Source organism: Lissotriton vulgaris, chromosome 6 (assembly GCF_964263255.1).
Source record: "Lissotriton vulgaris chromosome 6, aLisVul1.2, whole genome shotgun sequence".
NCBI classification, from domain to species: domain Eukaryota; kingdom Metazoa; phylum Chordata; class Amphibia; order Caudata; family Salamandridae; genus Lissotriton; species Lissotriton vulgaris.
This window is the reverse complement of record NC_141694.1, coordinates 1,058,318,383-1,058,343,142: the sequence shown is the minus strand read 5'-3', so window position 1 is coordinate 1,058,343,142 and position 24,760 is coordinate 1,058,318,383. Positions and strand designations below refer to the sequence as shown.

The window sequence follows — 24,760 nt, the reverse complement described above, 5'->3', positions numbered from 1 at the left end:
CTGCTCCCCAATCATAGATTCTCTTTCTCTGCTCCCAGAATGTCTAACCACAGTCATAAGGGAAGTAAAGTTGTTGAGGGGAGGAAACGTTTTTACCAAATCGCCACCCCCCACACAGCAAGAACATCTAAAACCCACTGAGGTTCCTGCTAAGCAGAACACAAACTCAAAAGAAGGTGAGGCTCCAAACACAGGAGCAACCAATGGCCCAACGAAGCTGAACGGTCAACCTCAGAGCGCCCAATCAAAATCAAACCTGACGGCAGAAAACGGCCCCCCTTTGTCACCAAACGGACCCACAACCAGGCATGATCATCTTCAGCCTGTGCAAACAAACAGCCCCGTTTCTCAAAGCGAATCAACAGTGGCGGCCCTCCCGGGGCCAGTTTTACCACGGAGTAAAAGAGAGCGTAAACGCCAGCGCAAAGCCAGAAATTAACTTAGGGCAAACTCCAACATGGTCCACCAGGAACTCTTCCCTATCTTCAAAGTCGAAAACAAAAAAACCCCATTCAATAACAGTGCTGCAGAGCAAAGGATAACGCCCAAGGGAGTCACCCCGGAAAAACTTGCCCAAGAATCCACGAGGAACCCACAGGACCAAAGCAAACAAACAATGGCCCCAAAAACAACTGAGAGCAGGGCCCACACAGAAATCATCAGGGTGAGCTCAGATACGGCAAGTGCAACTGGGCCCAAGATGACACCAGAAACCTCCAGACCATCGATGGCTCTCATTTCCCCGGGAAAAGAAAACGCAATGTCAAGATTCAAGTACTCCAAAACCATCTGCAACGATCCTAAAGTTGCGACCAGTCACAGCTTACATTTGAAGAGGGCTTCGCAACGACTGTCACAACAGTTATACGAAATCTAACCAGACAGGACAGTCGAAAATTCCAACTTTTAGCCCACAAGCGCGCCGGAGTCAATCAACAACGATCCACCGTGCCATCAGATTCTACTGGCCCCCGAATATAAATCTAAAGGGCGGCACGACAGTCTCAACAGATCCAATCTGTTAAAACTAGCAGAAGAAATTCTGGCCACGAACAATATTGAATCCATTGAATTCCTCTCCCCTCGAGGAAATCAACCCTCTGAGGTCAGTGTGACCTTTTCATCGGCAAGCTGGGTTGAAGCTTTTCTTGAACAGAAGCCGACGCTGCGGAGTTGGGGAATCAGAGTGTACCCTTACTCCACTCCCGGGTATCCCACCTCCCTGTTAACAAGACCGACTTCACCCAGCTACCTGTCAACATCCAAAACAGGATGCGTGAGACCCTACTCGGTCTTAAAAAATGCTTCAGGGGCCGACGTTAAACCAAAAGGGCACGAAAAAGCCGGGGACAATGTAGAACCTAATTACAGCTGGGGGTGGCTGCCAGCAACCCTGTCATCAAAACACTCAAACTGACCGCCAGCGGGTGAAACATCTGTAGAAATACACAATTCCTCTAGAAAACCCCTCTCAGCGGCGGGCAGACAGCACAAAAGTGGATAACAAGCAGGGACGGCCTCCATTCTCACTGTGTTCATGGAATATCAGTGGACTCCATCAAAAAACTTCAAACGATGACACCATGGCTTTCTTGTGCAAATATGCAGCAATTGCCCTACAGGAAACTTGGGCGACAGAGGGCTGTCCCATAAAAGGATACATCGAGTTTTGGAAACCAGCACTCAGGGACAGCCGATTTGGCCACCCCAAAGGCGGTCTATCCATTTCCATCTCAAACAACCTAAAAGGTGCTCTCAACCAATTTCATTTCAAAGAAGACTGGTTACTTGGGGTCAAAATTAACCCCTGGGGGACTCAGCGTCCAATTTTCCTCGTCAATGTGTATATTAATCCCAGCACCCGTACAAAAAAAGACCACCTGGTCCGATTGTGCAAAATCATGAATGACATCGCCACTGAATATCCCAACTCGGACCGCATCATCACGGGAGATTTCAACACAAATCTATTTCAGGGGAATGCAGCAGACCTGGAAGGACCGGACTAACATCTTTGAGGCCGTGACTCAATCCAAACCTCCGAAGCAAGCCCCAAATATATTAGGTGAGCTCTCTGTGATGAGATTCTATAACACAGGCAACCTGGTAGTGAATGGAAGGACAGCAAGCGATTCACCCCCAAACTGGACCTGGTCGAATGGAAGAAAAAAGTCTTATTTAGACTTTACTATCTGCAATTCAGAACTATTGTTTAAGTTGAACAGTTTCTGCATCCACCCATGGTCTGAAAGAGACCATAGGCCCCAGGTCATCACCCTCACTACAAACTCGGAATTCCATAAAGCGGCTTCTATAACCTACAAGGGAATTCACACCGAAAACCTCAAGCGCCTCAAATGGAATGAATCCAACAGTCAGAGTGTTTTAAAAGCAAGCAAGGACTTCATAACAGGCAGTCTTGATAAAGATGCCAACCCGATATGGAAATGGTCGCAGCTGTGCCTTCACCTAATCAACTCATATCCAGCAACTGCGCAGAGATCAAACTGCGCACCACCAGTAGGGGCTGAAACCTCCACCGCCATAACACCACTAAAGAGAGCAAGGAACACCGCATTGAGGTTGGTTTTTAAAATTCCCGGGGAACAGCGCCTTCCTTGCCACATATCACCATGCCCAAAAAGCATTCAGGAGGGCAGTCTCCCAAGAAAAACAGGCCCAGGAAAAACAATACTGGGCAAAATTGGTGTGGGAAAGCAAGCAAAAAAACTGAAGGAAATTCTGGTCCCTTGTTAACCGCACCAACGTGAACCTAACAAACTCTGGCTCTGCAAACAATCAGGAAGCAGAATGGGTAACCTATTTAACAGATCATTTCCAGGCACAAGACAACCATGACTGCACCAGACCACCTAGGGCATGCGGGATTGCAGATGATGTATCACTGAATACCTCCTTGGATACAAATCGGGGACTCACCCCTGTATATGCACTAACCGAGGAACGAGTTGCCAAAGCAGTGATAAAAGGGAGACCAGATGGAGCACCAGGCCCAAATGGCCTGCCACAAAGGTTATTCAAATCGGACATCCCTTTTTGGTCCGCGGTGTTACTAAATCTCTTTAATCACACCCTGAGAACACTGACAATCCCGGACTCATGGCGGGGAGCAATAATTCATCCCATCCACAAATCTGGATCACGAGCTATGCCTAACAACTACATATTAATCGCCCTACTGGACATAGAGGCAAAACATTTTGCAGGACTCATTCTGGAGGATCTAAGGCAGTGGGTGAAGGACCACGATCTGATTCCTCTGAACCAGACAGGGTTTGTTGCCAATTCAGGAACTACGACAAATTTACTGGCAGTTTCCACTATAATCGACAAAGCCTTATTAACTCGTAGGATGGTCTTTTGCTGCTTTGTCGATTTTAAAGCAGCGTTTGATAGAGTGCCTAGGGCGGCTCTCTGGAAAAAACTGACACAGTGGGATATTCCAAACAAAATACTGAACCCAATTATTCAACTCTACTCTGACACATGGGTTCGAGTTAAGTTAGGGTCTGGCTCGCATCTCTCGCGAAAAATCATGACCGCACGCGGTGTCAAGCAGGGATGCATGCTGGCCCCTCTTCTCTTTAACCTATACATAGCCGACCTGCCAAGCACTCTAGACAAGGTAAACAGTCATTCACCCAAAATAGGAGGTGCGGCATTATGTAACCTTTTATATGCCGATGACTTGGTCCTGTTTAGCCTCACTAGAGTAGGGTTACAAAGGCTCCTGGTTGCACTATCGGAATATACGATTGGCAATCATCTAGAAATTAACATGGAGAAAACCCTGATAGTCCCATTTGGTAAGAAACACTATAGCGGCGGTGGTTGGTCAATCAACAAAACAAGTCTTTCGATTGGCCAATCATACAAATGTTTAGGTGTCCATCTGGACGCAAGGGGCAGCTTCTCAAAGCAAAGCAGTGTGATCGCAGCTAAAACCACGGCCCTAGCGGTATCCTTGGCCAAGCTATCAAAGAAACTTTCAGGTCCAACCTTTGCCCCTTTATTAGAAGTCCTTAGAGCAAAAATCGGGCCAACACTTTCTTATGGCATAGAGACCTTTAAAGGCAAAATGAATACTGTCCTAAACAAACACACAACCAAAATCTACAGAAAGGTACTTCATTTGCCAAGCACTGCTTCCCCAGCCCAGATTAGATTAGAGCTGGGACTAACCAACTATGAAGCCTCTAATGTTGGTACTTACCTTAAGCTCTGTCATAAATTAAGACAGGCCGAACCAGGTACACTAGAATCCCTAATCTGGAAAGAAATCAGCTAGACTAATCCAGGGGGAACATTCGGGCGCCTTCTGAATGATTACATCCATCAAATGTCAGTTGCCGACCTTTGGGCTCTCAACCCCAGTCAGGCTGTTTTTAAAAATATAATCAAAAAATGTGTAAGACTGAAATCTCTGGCTTCAGACAAAGCTCTTGTCACGAAACGCAGTCATTCCTGGGCGGTAGGCAACTCCTATAAACGATTGACCCCCGCTGCCTACCTCTCCACGACATTTTCACTTTATCTAAAGCGCTGCATGATTGCCCTAAGAATGGGAGATTGAACGTGTATTTTAATAGAACTTGCAAAGTCGGGGAGGGCTAATCTACAAATTGAAATGTTTTAACTAGCATGCTTACGGTCATATTTTATTTTTCTACTCTTTTACCGTTTTTTATTCATAAAACTGTACACAATGTGATTTGTGCAGTCTTTTAAAGATATGTTTTTAATATCTAAATAAAGAATTACTACTACTACTACTAGTCACTGAAATGAAACGAAGAATAAAGTGGTGTTACATGTGAGGAAAAAGTAAGATTTTTAACTGGTGTAAAAAAACAGAAAACGTTGAACTTTACTGAAACAACACTACAGTTTAAAAAACAAAAAACAGGAAATTTCACCATTTATATGTAGTTGACATAAGTATAACTTGCACGCCATAGTTGTCAGAGGTCATCAGTCATGAAATATGAGGTCATAAGCAGAGCCTCACAGCAGTGCAGGGATAATTTCCCTCATTCTTTTCAGTGAATGGCTAAGGTTTTTTTTAACATATGTTAAAATCTTACTACCTTCCTCACATATATATCCACCTTAACCTGTTGTTTTCTGTGAGTTTCTGCAGTTTTTATTTTAAGGTAAAGTAATATTGTATTCCGATATGTTTGTGGACAACACCCCATCATGCATGGATCACAAAAAGGCAAATTAAAAAAAATATTTGGCTCCAGGGGGTTCCCCTCTGGATCCACCCCCTTAAGGGTCATAATACTCCTACTCTGCCCACTACTATTTTTTTTTTTACATTTTCAGGACACGTATCAAGCTCCTGTGTCTTTTAATGGAGTCTGGTTCTGAAGATAACTGTGTAAGGGGATTGTTGTTTCCAAAATACATATGTGTACAGAAGGACCATCTGTGTTCCAGGATGGTTTGTACCATGCTCAGTTAGGTCAGGCTTCCATCTTGACTTGTGTAGTAGGTCCAGGCAGTCAGCCAGCTAGTACTACATTTAGTGGTAATGGAGAGGTTAATTTCAGCACCCTCACCAAATTAGACAGATGGTGTTCCAAGTGAGTCCAGTACTATGCAAAATGCATTTGTACAACAAAATAGTTTCATATTTGGGGCTTACATCACTCCTTGGTTAAAGTGGAGAGTGGTTATGTCCTAGATTAATTTCGGCTATTTACCTTCCCAGACATTTAATCAGAGTACTCGGAGGTTTGAAGAAACTTTTAGTGAGAGCCGTAGGAATTTTAACAAGCATTTACAATGCAATGGTCTCAGCTTTATTAAAGTTAGAGCTATTGGCATTGCAAATGGCATTTTTTTTGTTTTTTTTGTTTTTTTAAAAACATAAATAAATGGTATTGTCATTTACAATGGCAATAGGAGAGCATTAGAGAGTAGTAGAGAGTATTAGCGGACACAGAGACACACACAGCGCCACACACACACAGTGCCACACACACACACACACACACACAGCGCCACACACACACACACAGCGCCACACACACACACAGAGCCACACACCCACCCACAGATTGAGCCACACACACACACAAAGCCACACACACACACACACACACACACACAGACAAAGCCACACACACACACAGCCAAAGCCACACACACACACAGCCACACAGACAGAGCCACACACACACACAGACAGAGCCACACACACACACGCACACAGAGCCACACACACACAGACAGAGCTCTCTGCCCAGTAATGCCCTAGGGAACAGAGGCACGAAAAACCGGATCACACGCAGGGTACAGAGGCACAAGCAGAGAACAGAGGCACACGCAGGGCACAGAGGCACAAAAACCAGATCACAAGCAGGGCACAGGCCCAACAAGCAACGAGGGGGCAGGGGCAGGAGAGCAAGCTCAAGCAATGAGGGGGCAGCAAGCACAAGCAACGAGGGGGCAGCAAGCACAAGCAACGAGGGGGCAGGGCGGCACAGAGGCACAAAAACCGGATCACAAGCAGGGCGGCACAGAAGCACAACAAGCAACGAGGGGGCAGGGGCAGGAGAGCAAGCACTTGCAACGAGAGGGCAGCAAGCACAAGCAACGAGGTGGCAGGGGGGTACAGAGGCACAAAAACCGGATCACAAGCAGGGAAGGGCACAGAGGCACGAAAACCGGATCTCAAGCATGGCACGGAGGCACAACAAGCAACGAGGGGGCAGGGGCAGGAGAGCAAGCACAAGCAACAAGGGGGCAGCAAGCACAAGCAACGAGGGGGCAGGGGGGCACAGAGGCACAAAAACCGGATCACAAGCAAGGCACAACAAGCAACGAGGGGGCAGGGGCAGGAGAGCAAGCACAAGCAATGAGGGGGCAGCAAGCACAAGCAACGAGGGGGCAGGGGGTACAGAGGCACAAAAACCGGATCCAAGCAGGGCACAGAGGCACAACAAGCAACGAGGGGGCAGGGGCAGGAGAGCAAGCACAAGCAACGAGGGGGCAGGGGGGCACAGAGGCACAAAAACTGGATCACAAGCAGGGCAGGGCACAGAGGCACGAAAGCCGGATCACAAGCAGGGCACAGAAGCACAACAAGCAACCAGGGGGCGGGGCATGGGCAGGAGAGCAAGCGCAAGCAACGAGCGGGCAGCAAGCACAAGCAACGAGGGGGCAGGGGGGCACAGAGGCACAAAAAACGGATCACAAGCAGGGCACAGAGGCACAAAAACAGGATCACAAGCAGGGCACAGAGGCACGAGGGGGGGCAGCAAGCACAAGCAACTAGGGGGCAGGGGGCACATAGGCACAAAAACCGGATCACAAGCAGGGCACAGAGGCACAAAAACCGGATCACAAGCAGGGCGGCACAGAGGCACTAAAAACAGATCACAAGCAGGGCACAGAGGCACAACAAGCAACGAGGGGGCAGGGGCAGGAGAGCAAGCACAAGCAATGAGGGGGCAGCAAGCAACAAGGGGGCAGAGGGGCAGATAGGCACAAAAACCGGATCACAAGCAGGGCACAGAAGCACGAAAACCGGATCACAAGCAGGGCACAGAAGCACGAAAACCGGATCACAAGGAGGGCACAGAGGCACAAAAAACGGATCACAAGCAGGGCACAGAGGCACAACAAGCAACGAGGGGGCAGGGGCAGGAGAGCAAGCACAAGTAACGAGGGGGCAGGGGGGCACAGAGGCACAAAAACCAGATCAAAAGCAGGGCACAGAGGCACAACAAGCAACGAGGGGGCAGGGACAGGAGAGCAAGCACAAGCAACGAGGGGGCAACCAGCACAAGCAACGAGGGGGCAGGGGGGCACAGAGGCACAAAAACCGGATCACAAGCAGGGCACAGAGGCACAAAAACCGGATCACAAGCAGGGCACAGAGGCACGAAAACCGGATCACAGCACGAGGGAACAGACTCACAACGAGGGGGGGCGGGAAGCACAAGGGAACAGACACACAACGAGGGAACAGATGCCAAAAAACGTACCTGCTCAGGGTGGGGGGAGTCACTGTCTGTTGCGCGGCCAAACAACGCCATGACACCAACATCTTTCTCCGAGGCAAAGCAGAAATGCCTCGGAGAAAGCACGGTCATTTTCTGATTCGGGGGCGTGGTTTTCTTTCTCTCCTTTTGCCATTGGCTGGAAGGTAAAATTCCAGCCAATGGGAAGAGAAGAGAAAGAAAACAAGAAAGAAGCGAAAAAAGACGCTCCCGAATCGGAAAAAGACGGGACTTGAATAGAGTGATGCCCCTCTCCTCCAATGGCTAGCCTCCATTTAGGTTCAAGCCCCCATACTAAAAAACATTAAATCTCGGAGCGAGACTGCGCAAGCGCAGCCTACGGTCCGAGATCTAATAAAAAAGTAAAGGAGGATGGGAAGTTCGGCTATCTTGATAAGAGCCATGAGTCCAAGACCCATCTATCCACCTCTTTCTGCAATGTGGACTTGGTATGCCAGCAATTATCCCTTTGGACTAAACCCAGGTCATGGTGTATCTGCATCCCTATATTTTGCACAGAATCGTCCTGCCCTACAGAGTAGGGCGAGCAAGGTAATGACATCCTCATTTAGGACGACTCTCTTGAGCATCGCAAATGTGAATCCACACTCCAGAGAAGCAAACACCCTTTGGGTCACATATTCACTGCTGAAAGATTGAGGTTTACCCGGTTCAATAATTAAAGGATAGACTGATATCAAATTACAAAGCCCGACCTGCATGGGCATTAGTCTCATGGTGCTGATTTTTCCCAGTAGTTTTAAGTCTACAACTATTAAGTAATCTACATGAAGGGCACTGTGAAGGGTGCTCATGTGGTTTCAGTAGTGTTTTTTTTTATATACATATTTTACTTTCATTTGCCAAAAATGTTACATTTAATGGTAGTTAGCACGCCAATATTACAGCACAATATTATCATGCATTTACAGGCCTGCTGTTTTAATTTCAGCAACCTTTCCATAGCTGTATCTGTCATCTTAACTTGCATTACATTTTGCAGTGCCTCAGCTATATCTGATTAGTACATTTAATTCTTTCCACACCAGGTATTGTCTTAATGGCTCCAATACATCTCTAGGTCTAGACTTACTTGGTTGCAACACTGCATATACTTCTGACTGAGTGTTGCAAAGAACTAGGGGGCATATTATCAACAAATAGCGATATTTATCGCTAAGTAGGGTTAGCGGCAATTTTTTTTATCGCTGCGCATCATGGGATTTTATCGCTGAGATAATGTGCTATTAGCAACGTTTATCTCAAAAGCGATAAAATTCCCGGCAAAATCTGTGAATATCGCTGAGAATACAGCGATATTCACGCATTATCGCTAACAGGGTCTTAGCCATTATATCCACCTCCCATTTGATATAATGGCTAAGAACTGGTCTTAGCAGGTGTTAGTTTTTGGAGATATTTGCGCTTAGCGCGAAAATTTCCATCGCTACGCGTGTTTTGCTAATAGGCGACAGCGATGTTAGCGACTGCTTTCAGTCGCTAACAGGTTGGGTACGCCCACTTTGCATGTCATTAGCGATAAATATCGCTGACATGCAAAGCGGACCCCAAGCCGCTCGCTATCGCCTACAAGCTGTCGCTAACTTCTGTTAGCGACAGCCTGCTGATAGGGCAATAGTATTATCGCCGCTTAGAGGCCTAAAACGGCGCCTAAAGAGGCGAAAATTGCCTATCGCCCCCCTTGATAATATGCCCCTAGATCCCTTGTGCAAGTCGACAAACGTAGCAAATTATCGTGTCCCCAACACATAGCTACTCCACGTTTATCTAGCAGCAGTGCCATTGCTGTGCACTTCCTCTGTGCGTTAGGGATGTGCATCACATATCCTAAAAGTGCAATACATGGTGATAGATCAACTGAAATCCAGGCATCTTTTGACTTACCCCCAAAATGTATGCCCAGTAGTCCCTAACGCCCTTTCACTCGCAGGACAGAGGTATGAACTGCACATTAGAAGTAGTACACCTAATGCACTCAGAACTGACCACCAACCAAAATGTAACTATTCACTTTTATGCGTAGTACAGTTTATGCATAAATGTATAGGTCTGTCTCGCATTGCAGGATGTTTACCTGGTCTACTGACAACATGTCCATTGGTCATCTGTATGTCCTGATTCGTATCCCTGTCCTGCCCGTCTTTGAAAAGTCTTGGTCAATTTTCATATCTTTAAGTACTTACAGTAGTGTAATTATAACCAATTCTGAGAATCAGTGGTAGTATCCCCACGGTCTCTGCCTTATGGGACATGTCCAGTGAATGGGAAGCAATCTCACTTTATTCTTTAAAGACTTTGATAGTCAGTCCATTACTACCCGGGGATTTACCCAGCCATAATCTTAATAACCTCGGTTTCAGATTTTGAGTGTGGCTGTATAAATGCTTGATGGTTTTCATTTTCCGGACTGGCCCCTTTGGTCTTATCCAGGTTGACCTCAGAAGAGGCAGACTGTGATGAGTAGAGCTTGATGAAATATATGGAGAGGTGAACAGAATATTGTGGGCCTCTTAGATTACCTGCAGAATCCTTAAGTTCGATGTCACGTATAGGTAGTCTTTCCTGTTTTCAGTTTCTATTTTTGGTAAATTCTGGTCGTGTTTTTTCAGTGTTTTCAATACCTTAAAAAATAGTGGTTATACATTTTCGTGCCATCAAAAACAACAGAAACCGTGTTTTTCCGGTGTTTATGAAATATTAGTGCATGTGTATAGATAGCGTGTGTAAAGGGTATATAAGGTCTAAATACATTTTTACAAATCAAACTAATTGTAGTACACCATACAATACTTCTTTAGTGAGTCTTTGGTTGTTGGACTTGGCCCTTCTGGCAGGTCCACCCCTGAAGTTTTGTGCTGGTTATATGTGACCTGGGAATGGTGATCCCCCTTCTGAGTGTGCGTGTGGTGAGAGAGACCTGCCTCCCATAGGAATGCATGGGGAATGTATGTGGCTCTGGCAGTTCCTGATGCGGGGGGCGTGCCGGGTCGAGTCTGGTATGTGTGCGCTCGTGAGGTTGAATGCTACAAGATGATGTATGCGGCATGTGTGTGACTAGAAGGGAAGTGCCACTTCTAGACCTTGGTGCGTGTGTGCAGTAGGTGTGCTGGCGCATGATTGGCTGAAGCCGGCTGGGCCTTCCCCCACCAGGCTGGCTCCACCCCCCTGGGGTGCGTCCAGTGTCCCTAGCCTGGCCAGTAACAAGAAATTCCTTATAACCAGTTCTAGCTGGTTCTCTCCCTGCCTGCCCCTTTGGAGACAAAGGAAGCTCATGTATAAAAGGAGGGTGGGCCCTCTTCTCTCTCTCTTCTCTTCCTCTTCTTCTTCCTGCTTGGAACCCTGCCAGGGGCGTGCTGCTGCTTGGGCTCAGGGAAGGGCTTGCCTCCCTGAGCCCTGCACTGCTCCTGAACTACTGACTTCCTGGACTTCCTTTGGACTCTGCTATCTATGGCCCTAGCGCTTGGGAGCGCTTTCCTGCTCTCCTAGCGCCTGGGGGCGCTTCATTCATGCTTCTAGCGCTTGGCAGCGCTATCCTCCACCAGCCGGTGCCCACCCGGCATTTGCCCCGTTCGTGGGAGGGGCCATAGCCCCCAGCAAGTGCCTACCTCGCTTGCCCCCGCCCTCGCTGTATTTATCGAGGGAGCCCCCTCCTCGTTAATCCCCCCGGTGTTCACCGCTGCCGCCCGGGACCCCTTGTGAGGCCCACCCCTGGGCCGCGCTCTGATTGGCTGTCGGCCCGGGCTGGGCTGATGACGTTTCCCCGGGCTGCGCTCTGATTGGCCGGCGGGCCGGGGAGCTGTGGAGGCGGAGGAGAGAGAGCCGAACAATGCAGGGGGCAGCGGGAGCCGACTCCGCGCCCCTGCGTCCACCCAGCAGAAGTGCCGCTTCCCCCCCGGGGCCCCCAGGAGTGAGAGGGAGCCCCGGAGAGCGAGGAGAGACCGGCGCCTCTGCCCGCCGACCGGTGAGTGCTGCAGGAGGGGAGGCGGGGCGTCGGAGCACATTGTCGGTGCTCGCCCCTCCCCTCCAGCGCGAGCACACATGTGCCTAGAGGCCCGCGAGGCCCCCAGTGATACCGGGTCCCCCGAGGGGGACCCCACCTGCCCGCAACTTCGTCCCTGAGCCCCACGAGGCTCCGTCACGGCCCCTGGGGCCCCCATTGATGCCGGGTCCCCCGAGGGGGATCCCGCCTGGCCATCCCTTGTCCCCTGAGCCCCGAGAGGCTCCACCTCCGCCCATTTGGCCCGAGCCCCGAGAGGCTCCACCTCAGCCCATTTGGCCCGAGCCCCGAGAGGCTCCACCTCAGCCCATTTGGCCCGAGCCCCGAGAGGCTCCAACGTATCCCTGAGCCCCGGGAGGCTCCACCTCCGCCCATTTGGCCCGAGCCCCGAGAGGCTCCACCTCAGCCCATTTGGCCCGAGCCCCGAGAGGCTCCAACGTATCCCTGAGCCCCGGGAGGCTCCACCTCCGCCCATTTGGCCCGAGCCCCGAGAGGCTCCAACATATCCCTGAGCCCCGAGAGGCTCCCACCATGCCCCTCAGCTGTCCAGCACTTCGTGGGCAGCTGCCACGTTTAGGTTTGCCCCTGGCTACTTGCAGCCTGCCCTGAACATCGAGACTCTTGGGCGCCCTTGCCCCAGGAAGGCCATCTGGCCTATGGGGTGCTACTGACTAATATCAATGTGATGCTGAGAATTATTATGTGTTGCCCTACTGATGGGGGCCTCTGTTGTGTTATGTACCTTGTCCCTTCCCTCCTGAGTACCCGATGTCCCATGTATGTGATTCCTGGTCAGAATGGGTTCTACTGCTAGTGCTAGGAAGTTCCCAATCGATATGTCTACACCTGGCAGGGGCCCTTGGGCCCTGCCCTGTACCCTTTTCCCTTGTAACCCCTGCCGTGCCTCTCGCACATTGTAAAGTGTATGTTCCTATGTGTCCTTCTTAATACAAAGACTATTTTCATATATACTTGGTGTGGAATTCCTTTTGTGGGAGGCCCGGGATGTTGTTGTTGGTGGGTGCGTGCGCAAATGCTTCACACATGTCCTCCGAGATAGGCCTGACTGCCCACGCCACGTTACCTAGAGGGTGAGCAGGGGTCGACTTTACATAGGAGTGGCGGTCTCTGACTGGCTGTGGCGCAAGCCCTGGCCGGCCGGGGGTCCCATTTCCTACATTGGTCATGCACACTCTTTCCATCCTATGTAAACATTTATCTGTGAAAAAGCCCTCTAGCATTGGCACTTGAGATGGGCAACACCAAAACAGCCAGTACACAATTTGATAACTCTGGCCAATGACAGCTTTCCATGCCAATACTGCAGCACCTGAAGATTGTCATTCTCTAGGACATGTTCTGCAACATATGCGTTGAATTGGGCATATATGCCCTCACTTATTGATGCGGTCAAAAATGAAGCAGTACTTTTCAAAGTCTGGAAAAAATTCAGAAGGGATCTAGAACTAGTGCAGAATACCTCAGTGAGGCTTCATTAACTTATTTCAATGCATCATTGCAAGCCATTTTCCATAGACTGTAAAATAAAATTTCCTGAATTGCTCCTCAACATTTCTTTGCTTACCAAGGTGCAAGAATTTTAACATGGAGCAGGTTGCAGTGTCAAAGTCACTAAAAGTGTCTCCCAGCCTACTCTCAAGGAGATGTTTCACATCTACACCAATTACGCGGAACACTTGGTAGACAAGGGTATTTTCAGACTCTAGTATTTTGATTATGTCCACTACAGCAGTCCTGTTTTTCTGAAAAAACCTAAACATGCAGTAGACTGTATTTGTTTTACATCACTATCAATATGTGACCAAAGATCATAACATTTCTTGCATTTGGCATCATCACTAAGCAAAGATTCTATAAATGGTCACCACATAGACACAATAGCATTCACAGCCTTTAAGACTGAGAACCACCGGCTGAATGACACAGTTAGGACGACTCTTTGTTTGCATTTTAGTTCCTGGGAATAACGAAACAGTGCGCCAGAATGGACTACAAAGTCAATAGAATTCTTCATTAACTCTGAAGATTGTAAAGATGCTTTCAGCATAACATCTAGAAAGTGACAAGGATCTCTTACAGGGAAGCACTTCAACCCAGGTATCAGTTTTAGTAGGTAATCATAGAACTTTTTCATATACGTAGCTGAACTACTGCAAATACAAACAATATCACTCCAATTGTTATTGAACTTGGTAGGAACTTTTTTGCAGCAGCATTCCTTATTTACCAAACGTCTGGTGTCTTGTTTTCATTACAATCTCAGATGCTTGGTGACAACACTTTTCACATATACCTGTCACTACACCTTGCATTGAATGTTTAAAGCCTGGGGTGTTTGGCATTTCACCTACAATCAATACTGACTCCCTAGAAAAGGGGGCTGATGTATCAAAGGATTTCAGCCATTCTCTATCTGTGGGTAAATGTGATGGTGCATATTGGGAAAGATTATTATGAAACCAGCCATTTTACCTATCAGTGAAATCAAATGTAGCCAAAATATCAAATATGATTTTGATATTTCCTGATCCTCTACAGTTTATAAAATAACTAAATAAGACCTAAAACATACTTCTAAACACTTCATCTTTAGAATAAAGACCACAAAAATTAAAAAAGCAGAAGGAAGAAACTATTTTACTGACATCCCTAAACAACAAAACTCAAGCAGAATAATGTTAGCCCAGTATTTCTTGCTGCTGCCTTGTATAACAAAGTTATATTGTATTGCCCCCTTCAGGAAGAAATAAAAGGATTCTTTCATTCATCTTTTCCTTTCTTTGAATGGCACTTAGTTTCTGGTTGTGAAGGTGTTTTTTCAATGTTTATATGTTTACACTGGTGATGGCTATTTTCCTTTCGGTGGGGTTTTTTCAGTTATTATAGGTTTAAACCTAAAACCAGATAGCCTACGTATATGGTATGTTGAAGTGCTTAAGGGCTTCTGACGGCTCCTCCGCATCTCTGTATAGTGTAATTGTAGAATATTTACTCAGGAACTTAAAGTTAACCTCCCAATTCACTGTACCTCTGAGTACCATCTATAATATATTATTCAGTCCTTGTCGCTGCCTCGCTAATGCTGAAATTAACCTAAGGGTGTTTTTACTGTTGATGCATTCTTTTTAACTGTGTTACTTCTGACTTGCTTTTTAATTTTCACTCGTACTGTTTTTATGTGCCACGCCTAGTAGGGAGAAGAGGGAAGGGCTGCTTACTTTGAGTTGTGAGTCTGCTCTCGACCTCACCGGGGGTACTCTACCCCTGGTCTGCCGCGGCTTGTGCCGATTGAGCGGAGTGCGCTGTGAAGTATCCTCCAGCATTTCCGTTTATATCCCAGCACTCCTACTTCTGGCGCAGTGTGGTGCAGCTGGAGCGTTCGAGTCTTGCCAGCGCACACACTACATATGTGCATGCTTAACGGGCGCACAGCGGACGCGCGCCACTGGCGCTCTAAAGGCAAGCCCGTCTGTGCCCGTTCGTGCCCGTCCACTCCTGTACCCCTGGTTCATCCGACAAGTATATTGGGGGGTATTCTTCAGAGGAGTTGATGGAATTTAGAGACTTGGTAGACACCGATTGTCTTCATTCCATAGCGGTTGAGGGTGGGCGAGGAGACTGCAGGAACTGTGGCTTCATGTTTACACCAGTAATGGAAGTAATGGAAAGTGGGGAAGCAGTGAGAGTTGCTGATACCCCCTACTCTGCCTCTCCCTAAATTGTAGATCAGTAAGTAAACATTGTGCAGAAATATTTCACCTACTCACGGACCAAAAACCAGCTGGGCTATTTTTGGTCGAGACCTGGCTTAATGAGCTGTCTGCCCCGGATATACTGGATGCATTACCACTTTTGTCTTGGTTGCAGACTTGCCGGTCCTCACGCTGAACACAGAGGAATGTGTACAGCTAGTTAAGGCTTGCCGTCTGTAACGCTGAACATGTATAGCTGGTTAAACTAGCGCACCGATTCTTCTGCTCACAAGTATTTTGTTCATCACCAATTGGGCAGATCTATATTTCAATGCGAAAACGGTCAGAGGGGACCGCAATGTTTGCTATTTCTGTCCTGCTGTTTCCGCCACCAACGCTGGTGCACAGGACTACACTTCCCGGCACTCTGCTGTTGGTGCTCGCAAACCACGTCATCAGGAAGCGCCAGGAGGCGCTTCTTAAGCAGACCAGGGCTCCTGCAGTGCAGGATGCGCGCGGGCAAAGCCCGGGCCAAGGGCCAGCCCACCCGTGCCTGTCAGGGACTGTCAGAGACTGGACTGGGCCACCCCCCTAATGTTTAACCATTGTTATTTGCGTGGTAGGCTAACTACTTGCGCTAAATTCTGCTCCGAGGGTGGGGGTCTTAGCAGTTGCTAATTTGATCCTTGTATATTTCTTCTTTTGCATCTGTAAGGCTGAGAGTTTTAGATAAAAATTATGAGTAAGTGTAAGGGCCCGGCTGCCACGCTGGATGCCTTTATTATTAGAGCAGAATCACTATTGAATCATGAAATGCAATTAGCAGAACGGCGTCTATCCCTTGACCCTGTAAATCCTTCTACAAACAGGTTATTGTGTTCTCCAAAACCCATAGATAAACTGCAAACGATTCCGCTGAGTCCCACAATAATGACACTCGGTTATCTAATACTCCCACTATCTCCCCACAAGTAGTGCAAGATGCTACAAGTAGTCCATCTAGTCCTGCTATGACATCCAGGCTACGAAAACATAGATCGCTCGTGGGAAATAAGGGGCAAGAACAACGGTTATGCAAGAAAGCTAATCCTGCTGTGAGGAATTCAAAGGTGAAGAAAGCTGGGGGGATAGTCAGAGTGAAAAAGCCAGACCGCAATTTAGAAGCCCAAATGATATAAAAAAATTCATTGAGTACCCAGACCGAGGTAGGCTATGTCCCACAACTCGCAAATAGAGAAAATAGTTGGAAGGCTAGAGCAAACAATAAAATTGTCCATAGAATCTGAGATTAAGCCAACTATCCAGTAGGGAGGCCCCCCAAGTACAAATACAACCGCAATTGCAATCACAGGTGGAGGGTTGGGCCCCCTATGGTAAGAATGCAATATGTAGTAGGGGCAGTGCGCCTAGTGATGCGCCTCTGTCAAATCCTAACAACTCAGTATATAATAGAGAGGGGCATATCGAGGGCGGGCTGCAGAGTATCTATGGAACTGAAGGGAGTTTGACAAATAGACCACAAATACAAGTAGACTCCCAATAGACCCGGTAGTCACTCTGGTAAGACAGTAATACACAGTCCAAAAGCCACAGATTTAATACCCAATAAGGAGGTCTTACAGTTACCCCCAGCATCATGCCCTTATGTATTGGTGTTAGCTGGAGTCCCTGCCTTAAGAAGAGAGCAAAAAGAAACTTGGTCCAACTTACGGAATAAAGTAGTGGATTGGCTATTGAAATTCAAACGTTTCCATCCACTAAATACTGAAGATATTCTTATGGTCTGTAGAGTAGGGTGGCTTTGTGAATCGGCAAAGAATATAAGAGGAGACTGTATGGTGATACATTTTAGACGCCCCCAGTTGGTTAGGAACATATTAAATGTCCGTGAGGAGAGCTCGCTTAACCCCTTCGATGCGGGTGACGGAACCATTCCGTCATCCGTCACGGTTGAGCAGTGCTGATGACAGAATGGTTCCGTCACGACCACACCCGCGATTGGAATGTTCAGCACAGCGCTGAAATTCCGGCCGCAGGCAAGGTGTTAAAAATACTTATATTTGTACCCTCCTATTAGGTTACTTCTATAGACCACACGAAAGATACCAAGGGTCTTATCTAATTCTATCAGTGGTTGGAACCTATTTATGGTATCCCAAGTCACATATACCAAGAGGTTATATAAGAAGTTGTAAAGGAGAGGAGAAAAGAGCGAGAGTTTAAAGATAAGGGAAAAGTGTACCCATCAGCCCACATAGTAGCGGAACTTCATCATCTGGGTTGTTGTTGACAGTTGGTATCCGATAAGCTCTTCCACAGGAAAACCTCTTGGTATATATAGAATTAGATAAGACCCTTGGTATCTTTCGTGTGGTATGTTGTCTAGTTGGGGGACAAGATACAAGCAGGTCTATAAATACAGACTCCCCTAGGGCCCTCCCTAATCTTTTGTTTTCTGTACTTCTATAGACCGTCAACTGGAAATAGTATTAATAAAGTGGATATATCCGTTTTACTCTCAAACAGATTCGAAGGACTATCGTCCTTGGATGATCTAGACTGACTACATAGAGTAAATATCCCTGTAATACCTCGGGCAAATTTCCCTGTGGCACTTCGACAACTTGTAAACGACAGGGTGTTACAATGTTTAGGACAAATGAATTATTCAGGCAGAGGGGAGTGGAACCCGCTTCGATTGCACAGCCTTCTTGTTCAAAGTTACACTTAGATCACTGCCTGTATAACAAAAATCTAACTGTACAGAATGAGAACATGGGACTTGGGCAACATTCAATTATAGAATTGAGTAAGAACCTTGAAGTGCAGCTTATCTCCTGGAACATAGCAGGGCTAAATAGGAATTTAACTGATATGGTATGGAATAAATATATAGAACAGAGTGATATTATTCTCCTACAGGAGACTTGGTTACGTGAAACCCCCCATAGAGTGGGCTATAAGACGTTTAGTGTGGACGCTAGCCCACCAGAAAGGGGCAGGCCATCGGGGGGTGTGGTAATATGGATAAGAATTACACTCGAAATTGATTTCGTTCTATTGCACATACCATCACATGACTTGGTGGGTTTAAAAATGGTTACTCGAGATGGTAAAGATCTATATTTAATTAACTTCTATAATAAGCCAAGTCGTGCCAACAAAGAATCGTTAGTAATAGAGCAGTTAGACTCTTTTTGAGATGTTTTAGGGTCTAAGCCAAGGATAATTATAGGCGGCGACTTCAATTGCAATTTTGAACCTGTAATAGGTTTCAATAACCTTTTTGATGAACAAGATATGGCAAACAATATTCCGGCTCTGGAAAGTAACAGGGAGGTAAAGTATACTGTAGCAGTGTCTCAAATTTTGAAGTTCACAACAGGTCATGACTTGAGAGCATGTAATGGGCGCTTGACTTCGGATAGCCCAAATGCACACACATTCTGTAGAGGCAGCTCGCGGAGCAATATAGACTATATACTGGTTTCAATAGAGTTCTGTTTATATGTTCTAGACCTTAAAATCGACTCCAGAACTGAGTGACCATCGGCCCTTACAGCTGATGCTAACATCGCAACTATTTTTTATCTACCTCAGTGGGCGAAAGAGGAAACTGCATCACTGAGGATGAGCTTATAATAAGCAATAATAGATGAGCTGTAAAGTGGCCCTATATTGTAGGTAATACCCAATCTATGACAAATATTTATAGTACCATCGCTGAGATCATTACACCCTTTTTAAATTTACCAGTAGAAAAAATACCAGTACTCTATTTACATAATACATTGATAAATGCCCTTACTCCGATTATAAGTAACATACCTAAAGAGAGGAACAGAGATGGTAATGGGCAGAACGATATGGGAAATTCCTGGTATAGCAAAGATTGCCAGGTAGCTAAGACCAAATTAATCCAGGCAATCAAAAGTAATAATACATTAGTAGTAAGGGAAAAGAGATATAATTACAAGAGATCACTTGCAAAAGCGAAAAAAGACTGGGATGAAGATACTTGGACAGATTTAATAAATGCAGCTATGTCCAAAGACCAGGCAGGCTTTTGGAGATTAATAGTGAAAGGGAACAAAACAGGTAGGTCTATTAAAGACCTATTCCTAGATGAGTGCAAAAACAACAGTTGATGGACAGAATGCAAAACAATGTCATACATTCACCCCAGTACAGAGATCTGGGCCTAAATCCATCGTTTTTTTGCTCACCACACCACCCCAGTTCAGACATGGCCATATGCAAATCAGCCTTTACCCAGTGCCTCATGGGAACAGTCCAGCCCGAACTGCCAAGACAGGTCTTCCCTGGACCGGAATCAAGCATCCTAGGACCGGTTTATGGCTATCAGCCGTCTTCAGCCAGGATAGCTTGACTCCAGTGGCGTGGAGAGCACAGGACTCGCGTCTGAGCATACCCGTCCCACTCGGGGTGACAAATGCAAAAACAACAGTTGATGGACAGAATGCAGAACAATGTCATACAATCACCCAAGTACGGAGATCTGGGCTTAAATCCATAGTTTTTTTGCTCACCACTCCACCCCAGTTCAGACATGGCCATATGCAAATCAGCCTTGACCCTGTGCCTCATGGGAACAGTCCAGCCCGAACTGCCAGGGTCAAGACTGATTTGCATAGGGCTGGGTTCAAACTGGAATGGCATGGTGAGCAAAAAAACGATGGATTTAGGCCCAGATCTTTGTACTGGGGTGAATGTATGACATTGTTCTGCCTTCTGTCCATCAACTGCTTTTGCATATTCCTAGATGAGAACACATGGGTCGAACATTTTTCTCGTCTATACTCAGATACAAATTGGGACCAGTTGGTCATAACTAAAGATTTGGAGCTTGCCGCAAAGGCTGCCAATATGCACTTTAACCTGAAAGAAACAAAGGCAATTGAGGCTGTTAAACCGGGTAAAGCCCCGGGACCTGACTAAATTCCAGGCAATCTACTGAAACATGACTCTGATGTTTGGGGACCATATGTACATTTTTTGTGTAATTCAATAGTTGCAGGCACACCGATACCTGAAACGTGGACGTGGAAAGTGCAGAGATTGTGATGATTTTTAAGAAGGGTAATCGACATGACCCAGCAAATTATCGCCCTATTAGTTTAATTGATATTTTACAAAAAGTTTTTGCCAGGCATATTTTAATTAGATTAACTGAGTGGATAGAAGAGACCAAAGTTCTGTCAAAATATCAGGCAGGGTTTAGAATTAAAACCAGCACGAGTGATCAAGTTTTTAGATTTATATGTATGTGCTGGAAATACATTAACGTAAGGAAAGGCAGTTTATATATTGCCTTCGTAGATTTAAAGGCAGCATTCGATCTGGTACCCCGGTACCTATTGTGGAATTCGTTGAAATGCTTAGGGGTGCCAGCTGAATTATTTGTACAATTAATTAGGCTCCACAAAGGGAACTTTGCTAAAGTAAGATGGGGGCCTAGGGGAGAACTCACTAAGGCAATACCAGTGAGAAGGGGCGTACGCAAGGGGTGCGCATTGGCACCCAAGCTCTTCTCACTGTATGTAAATGATATCCCAAAATACCTGAGAAGTAGTAAAAATGACTCTCCAAAGTTGGGGGGCGAAGTAGTACCAGCATTATTATTTGCTGATGATACCATCTTAATTTCACAAACCCCAAAGGGACTGCAATGCCTAGTGGATTCCTTTTATACATATTGTACTATGAAAGGCCTTGAAATCAATTCTAGCAAAACCAAATACATGTCTATAAATCCACATAAATCTTATAAGAAGAATTTAGTATTAAAAAATCAAAAACTAGAACACGTGTAAAGTGTTAATTATCTAGGGATAACATTGGATACTAAATTGTCTTGGAGGCCGCAATTGGAAAAGAATAGAATAATTTTGCTCCAAAATTCATCGCCCATCTTCAAAAAATACGGGGCTAGTGCTTGAAAAGCAGTCTCCCCTGTACTGGAGGTTTTTAAATATAAAGCCCAATCAGCCTCCCTTTATGGAGTGGAAAAATAGGGGCCTTATTGTAAAAACAATTTTGAACTGGGAGAAAATAATTTCATTCGGAAACTATTAAGTATCCCTATCAGAACACCTCTAATCCCAGTTGTCATGGATCTTAATATTAAACGCACTGATCACCATGCACTATTAAGACCTCTCTTATTTTGGGTGAGGATATGGTCAACTCCAGAGCTCTTACACTATTGAGAGGGCCTAGAAGAGATTATGAAGTTTGATCAAAGTAAGGATATCCCATTATTGGGAGGATCCACTTCAGCGGACTAAGGTCTGCAAGAAATTATTAAAATCTTCTTTCTGGACCTACATTAATGATAGTGTGCTACATGGTTCCTCCGTGGGGTCTCTAACATTAAGATTTTTAGCTTTTAAAGATGAAGCGCAGTTCAAACCCTTTTTAGATGAGGTGTGTCCCCAGCTAGCTAAATCCCTGTTTATGAAATTTAGATTCGGGGTCCTTCAGACAAACGTTAATAAATCCAGATGGGGCAAAAATCATGATGGTAATAGTTGCGATTGGTGCACTTTATGTACAAAAGAGGCTCAGGAAAATGACTTACATATACTATTTTTCTGTCCCTTGTATGACATTGCTAGGAAAAAATGGATTAGGCCACTTTGTAAAAACTTAAATGTTAGGCGTTGTAGTAAGGCTGAACGTATATTGAAGACAGACACGTCACAAATAGTCGTCTTCAGTGTAAGCAGGTTCCTATTTAATGTGCATCTTATAAGGAATAAAGTTGGATTTTGGATTGAAGCTTTAGTTGCTAAGGGTCCAAGTGACATTCATAAATATCGCTTAAAAATCCCTGCATTCGCACTTTAGCAAAAATGCCTGCTTTATTAGGGAATTGTGTTTCTCTTTTGTTCAGTAATAATATATATATAATTTTTATCAGCTATTATTTAATTAAAATTTACAGAAACACTCAGTATTGAATGTATGTTTGGACAAAAAGTTTATGATTTTGAAATTTTCTTTTCTTAAATGCCTAGCTTTTATACGGTCTTTTAAATATTTATTGATGTAGTTAGGTTTTATTGGCGTATTTGGATTGGATCATGTAAACTGCCACCGACTTAAAATGCCCTACCAAGTCATTCTGTAACTGTTAGATTTATTTTTGAATATACATCTTTTATGATTGAAATTAACCGAAATAAAGATTTGAAACTGAAACGGATGCATTACCTGAAGGCTATGTTATCCTTCGGGTGGATAGATTCGGGCCGAGGGGTGGGGGCCTTGCCGTCCTAATTAAGAAAGAATTTAAGGTAAAAGTGCTTAAACTGCCAATGGCCAGCTGTGAAGCAGTGTTTTTCAACTTGAGTATTACCAGTGTTAGATCCATTGTATATCTTCTTATTTACAGACCCCCTGGTCCACCTAGAGCCTTTATTGATGAGCTCATGGCAACGCTGCCCACCTACGCTATACACTACCCCACCTTCATCCTTTTGGGTGATTTGAATTTTCATTTTAAAAATAAAGGAAGTAAAGAACCTGCGAAGTTGACCCAAGGACTTTTGGCGCTGGGTTTGAACCAATTGGTCCAAACTCCAACGCATAATAGGGGTCACACGCTGGAAATATCTTTACTAATTGTGCAAAGGTTGAAGCTCTAATTCCGGTCCCTATAGTTTGGTTTGACCACTATATTCTTCCTTTTAGGTTTATGTTTCCTAGAAAGGTTCTCTGTAAGAAGGGAGAGTAGTCTGAGCTCAGAATGGTGCAGGAATGGGGCGCTTTACCCCAGGATACTTTTGAGGAGAAACTGGTCTCTAGCAGCCCTGACTTAGGGGCCAAAATGGAGATGGCAAAGGACTCCGTCTCCCTTTGTATCAAGGATGCTGTGAAATCCTTGATTCCCCTGAAACCATGCAAAAGCACACTTATGACTGCATCTGCAAAATGGTTTTCAGAAGAGTTAGCACAGCTGAAAACGGGTTGCAAACGCCTTGAACGCCAGTGGAGGAAGAAGTACCTGGAGGAAAATAGGCAGATCTATCTATCGGCGTTGAAGTTCTATCACTTACAGATTAGGAGAGTGCGCAGGGAATTTTATATGGAGCAGATTGAGTTAGCGAAAAATTCCACTAAGACAATCTTTCAAGTAGTCAAACAACTATCCTCTTTAGAACGTGTGCCAGCAGCACTTCCTGCGTCTACGGATCACTGTAATAAGGTTGGGAACTTCTTTCGGGGCAAGCTAGATGAGATTAATGCCACCTTTCCAGAATGCAGTAGGAAATTTGTTCCTGTCCCTGGTGCAGTTGATCATGGGCCCGAGGATAGGTTTGTCTTTCATCCTCCTGTGGAAAGTGAGATCCTGCATTGGACGTGGTTAAATCAGGGTCCCCTTTGGACCCAGTTCTCCCTATATTTTTACGATTAGGGAAGAAGGCTATTGCTTCGGTTTTTACCGCATTACTGAATATGTCCTTTAGCTCGGGCAGGTACCCAGCAATTGAACACCTGCCATGGTGGTACCTTTGCTGAAGAAACCTTCTTTAGACTCCGCCATTCCATAAAATTTAAGACCAATCTCTCTTCTCCCCTTCATTGCAAAAATTGCGGCGAAACATCTTAACCGCCAACTGTCTGTGTTCTTGGAAGAAAGCTGGGTCCTCCACGACACCCAGTCTGGCTTTAGGCCACTTCATAGAATAGAATCGGCCCTGCTTCTGGCTGTGGAAGCATTGTGAACCGCAGCCGATGAAGGAAGGAAAGCTGCAATGATCCTACTTGAGCTGAGCGCTGCGTTCGACACTGTCTCCCACGGTCTGTTATTGCAGAGGCTGAAGGAGGCTGGGGTCAGCAGCGGTATTTGGGAGTGGTTGAAAAATGTCCTGCAGAACAGATCATTCCTGGTTATACAACATCCTTTCATATCTAGAGTCTGCCCTTTGTCACAGAGGGTGCCGCAGGGTTCGGCCATTAGCCCGACCCTA

At 45.9% G+C, this 24,760-nt stretch overlaps 1 protein-coding gene across 1 annotated transcript in view; it reads left to right on the top strand.

Annotated features, from left to right (window-relative positions):
* Positions 1 to 23,495, top strand: part of LOC147708410 (HAUS augmin-like complex subunit 3) — a 38,051-nt gene extending 14,556 nt beyond the window's left edge. Inside the window, exon 2 of the mRNA XM_086925735.1 lies at positions 23,481 to 23,495. Coding sequence (XP_086781861.1) covers positions 23,481 to 23,495 — 15 coding nt within the window. The remainder of the gene's footprint in view (positions 1 to 23,480) is intronic.
* The last annotated feature ends 1,265 nt before the right edge of the window (positions 23,496 to 24,760 follow it).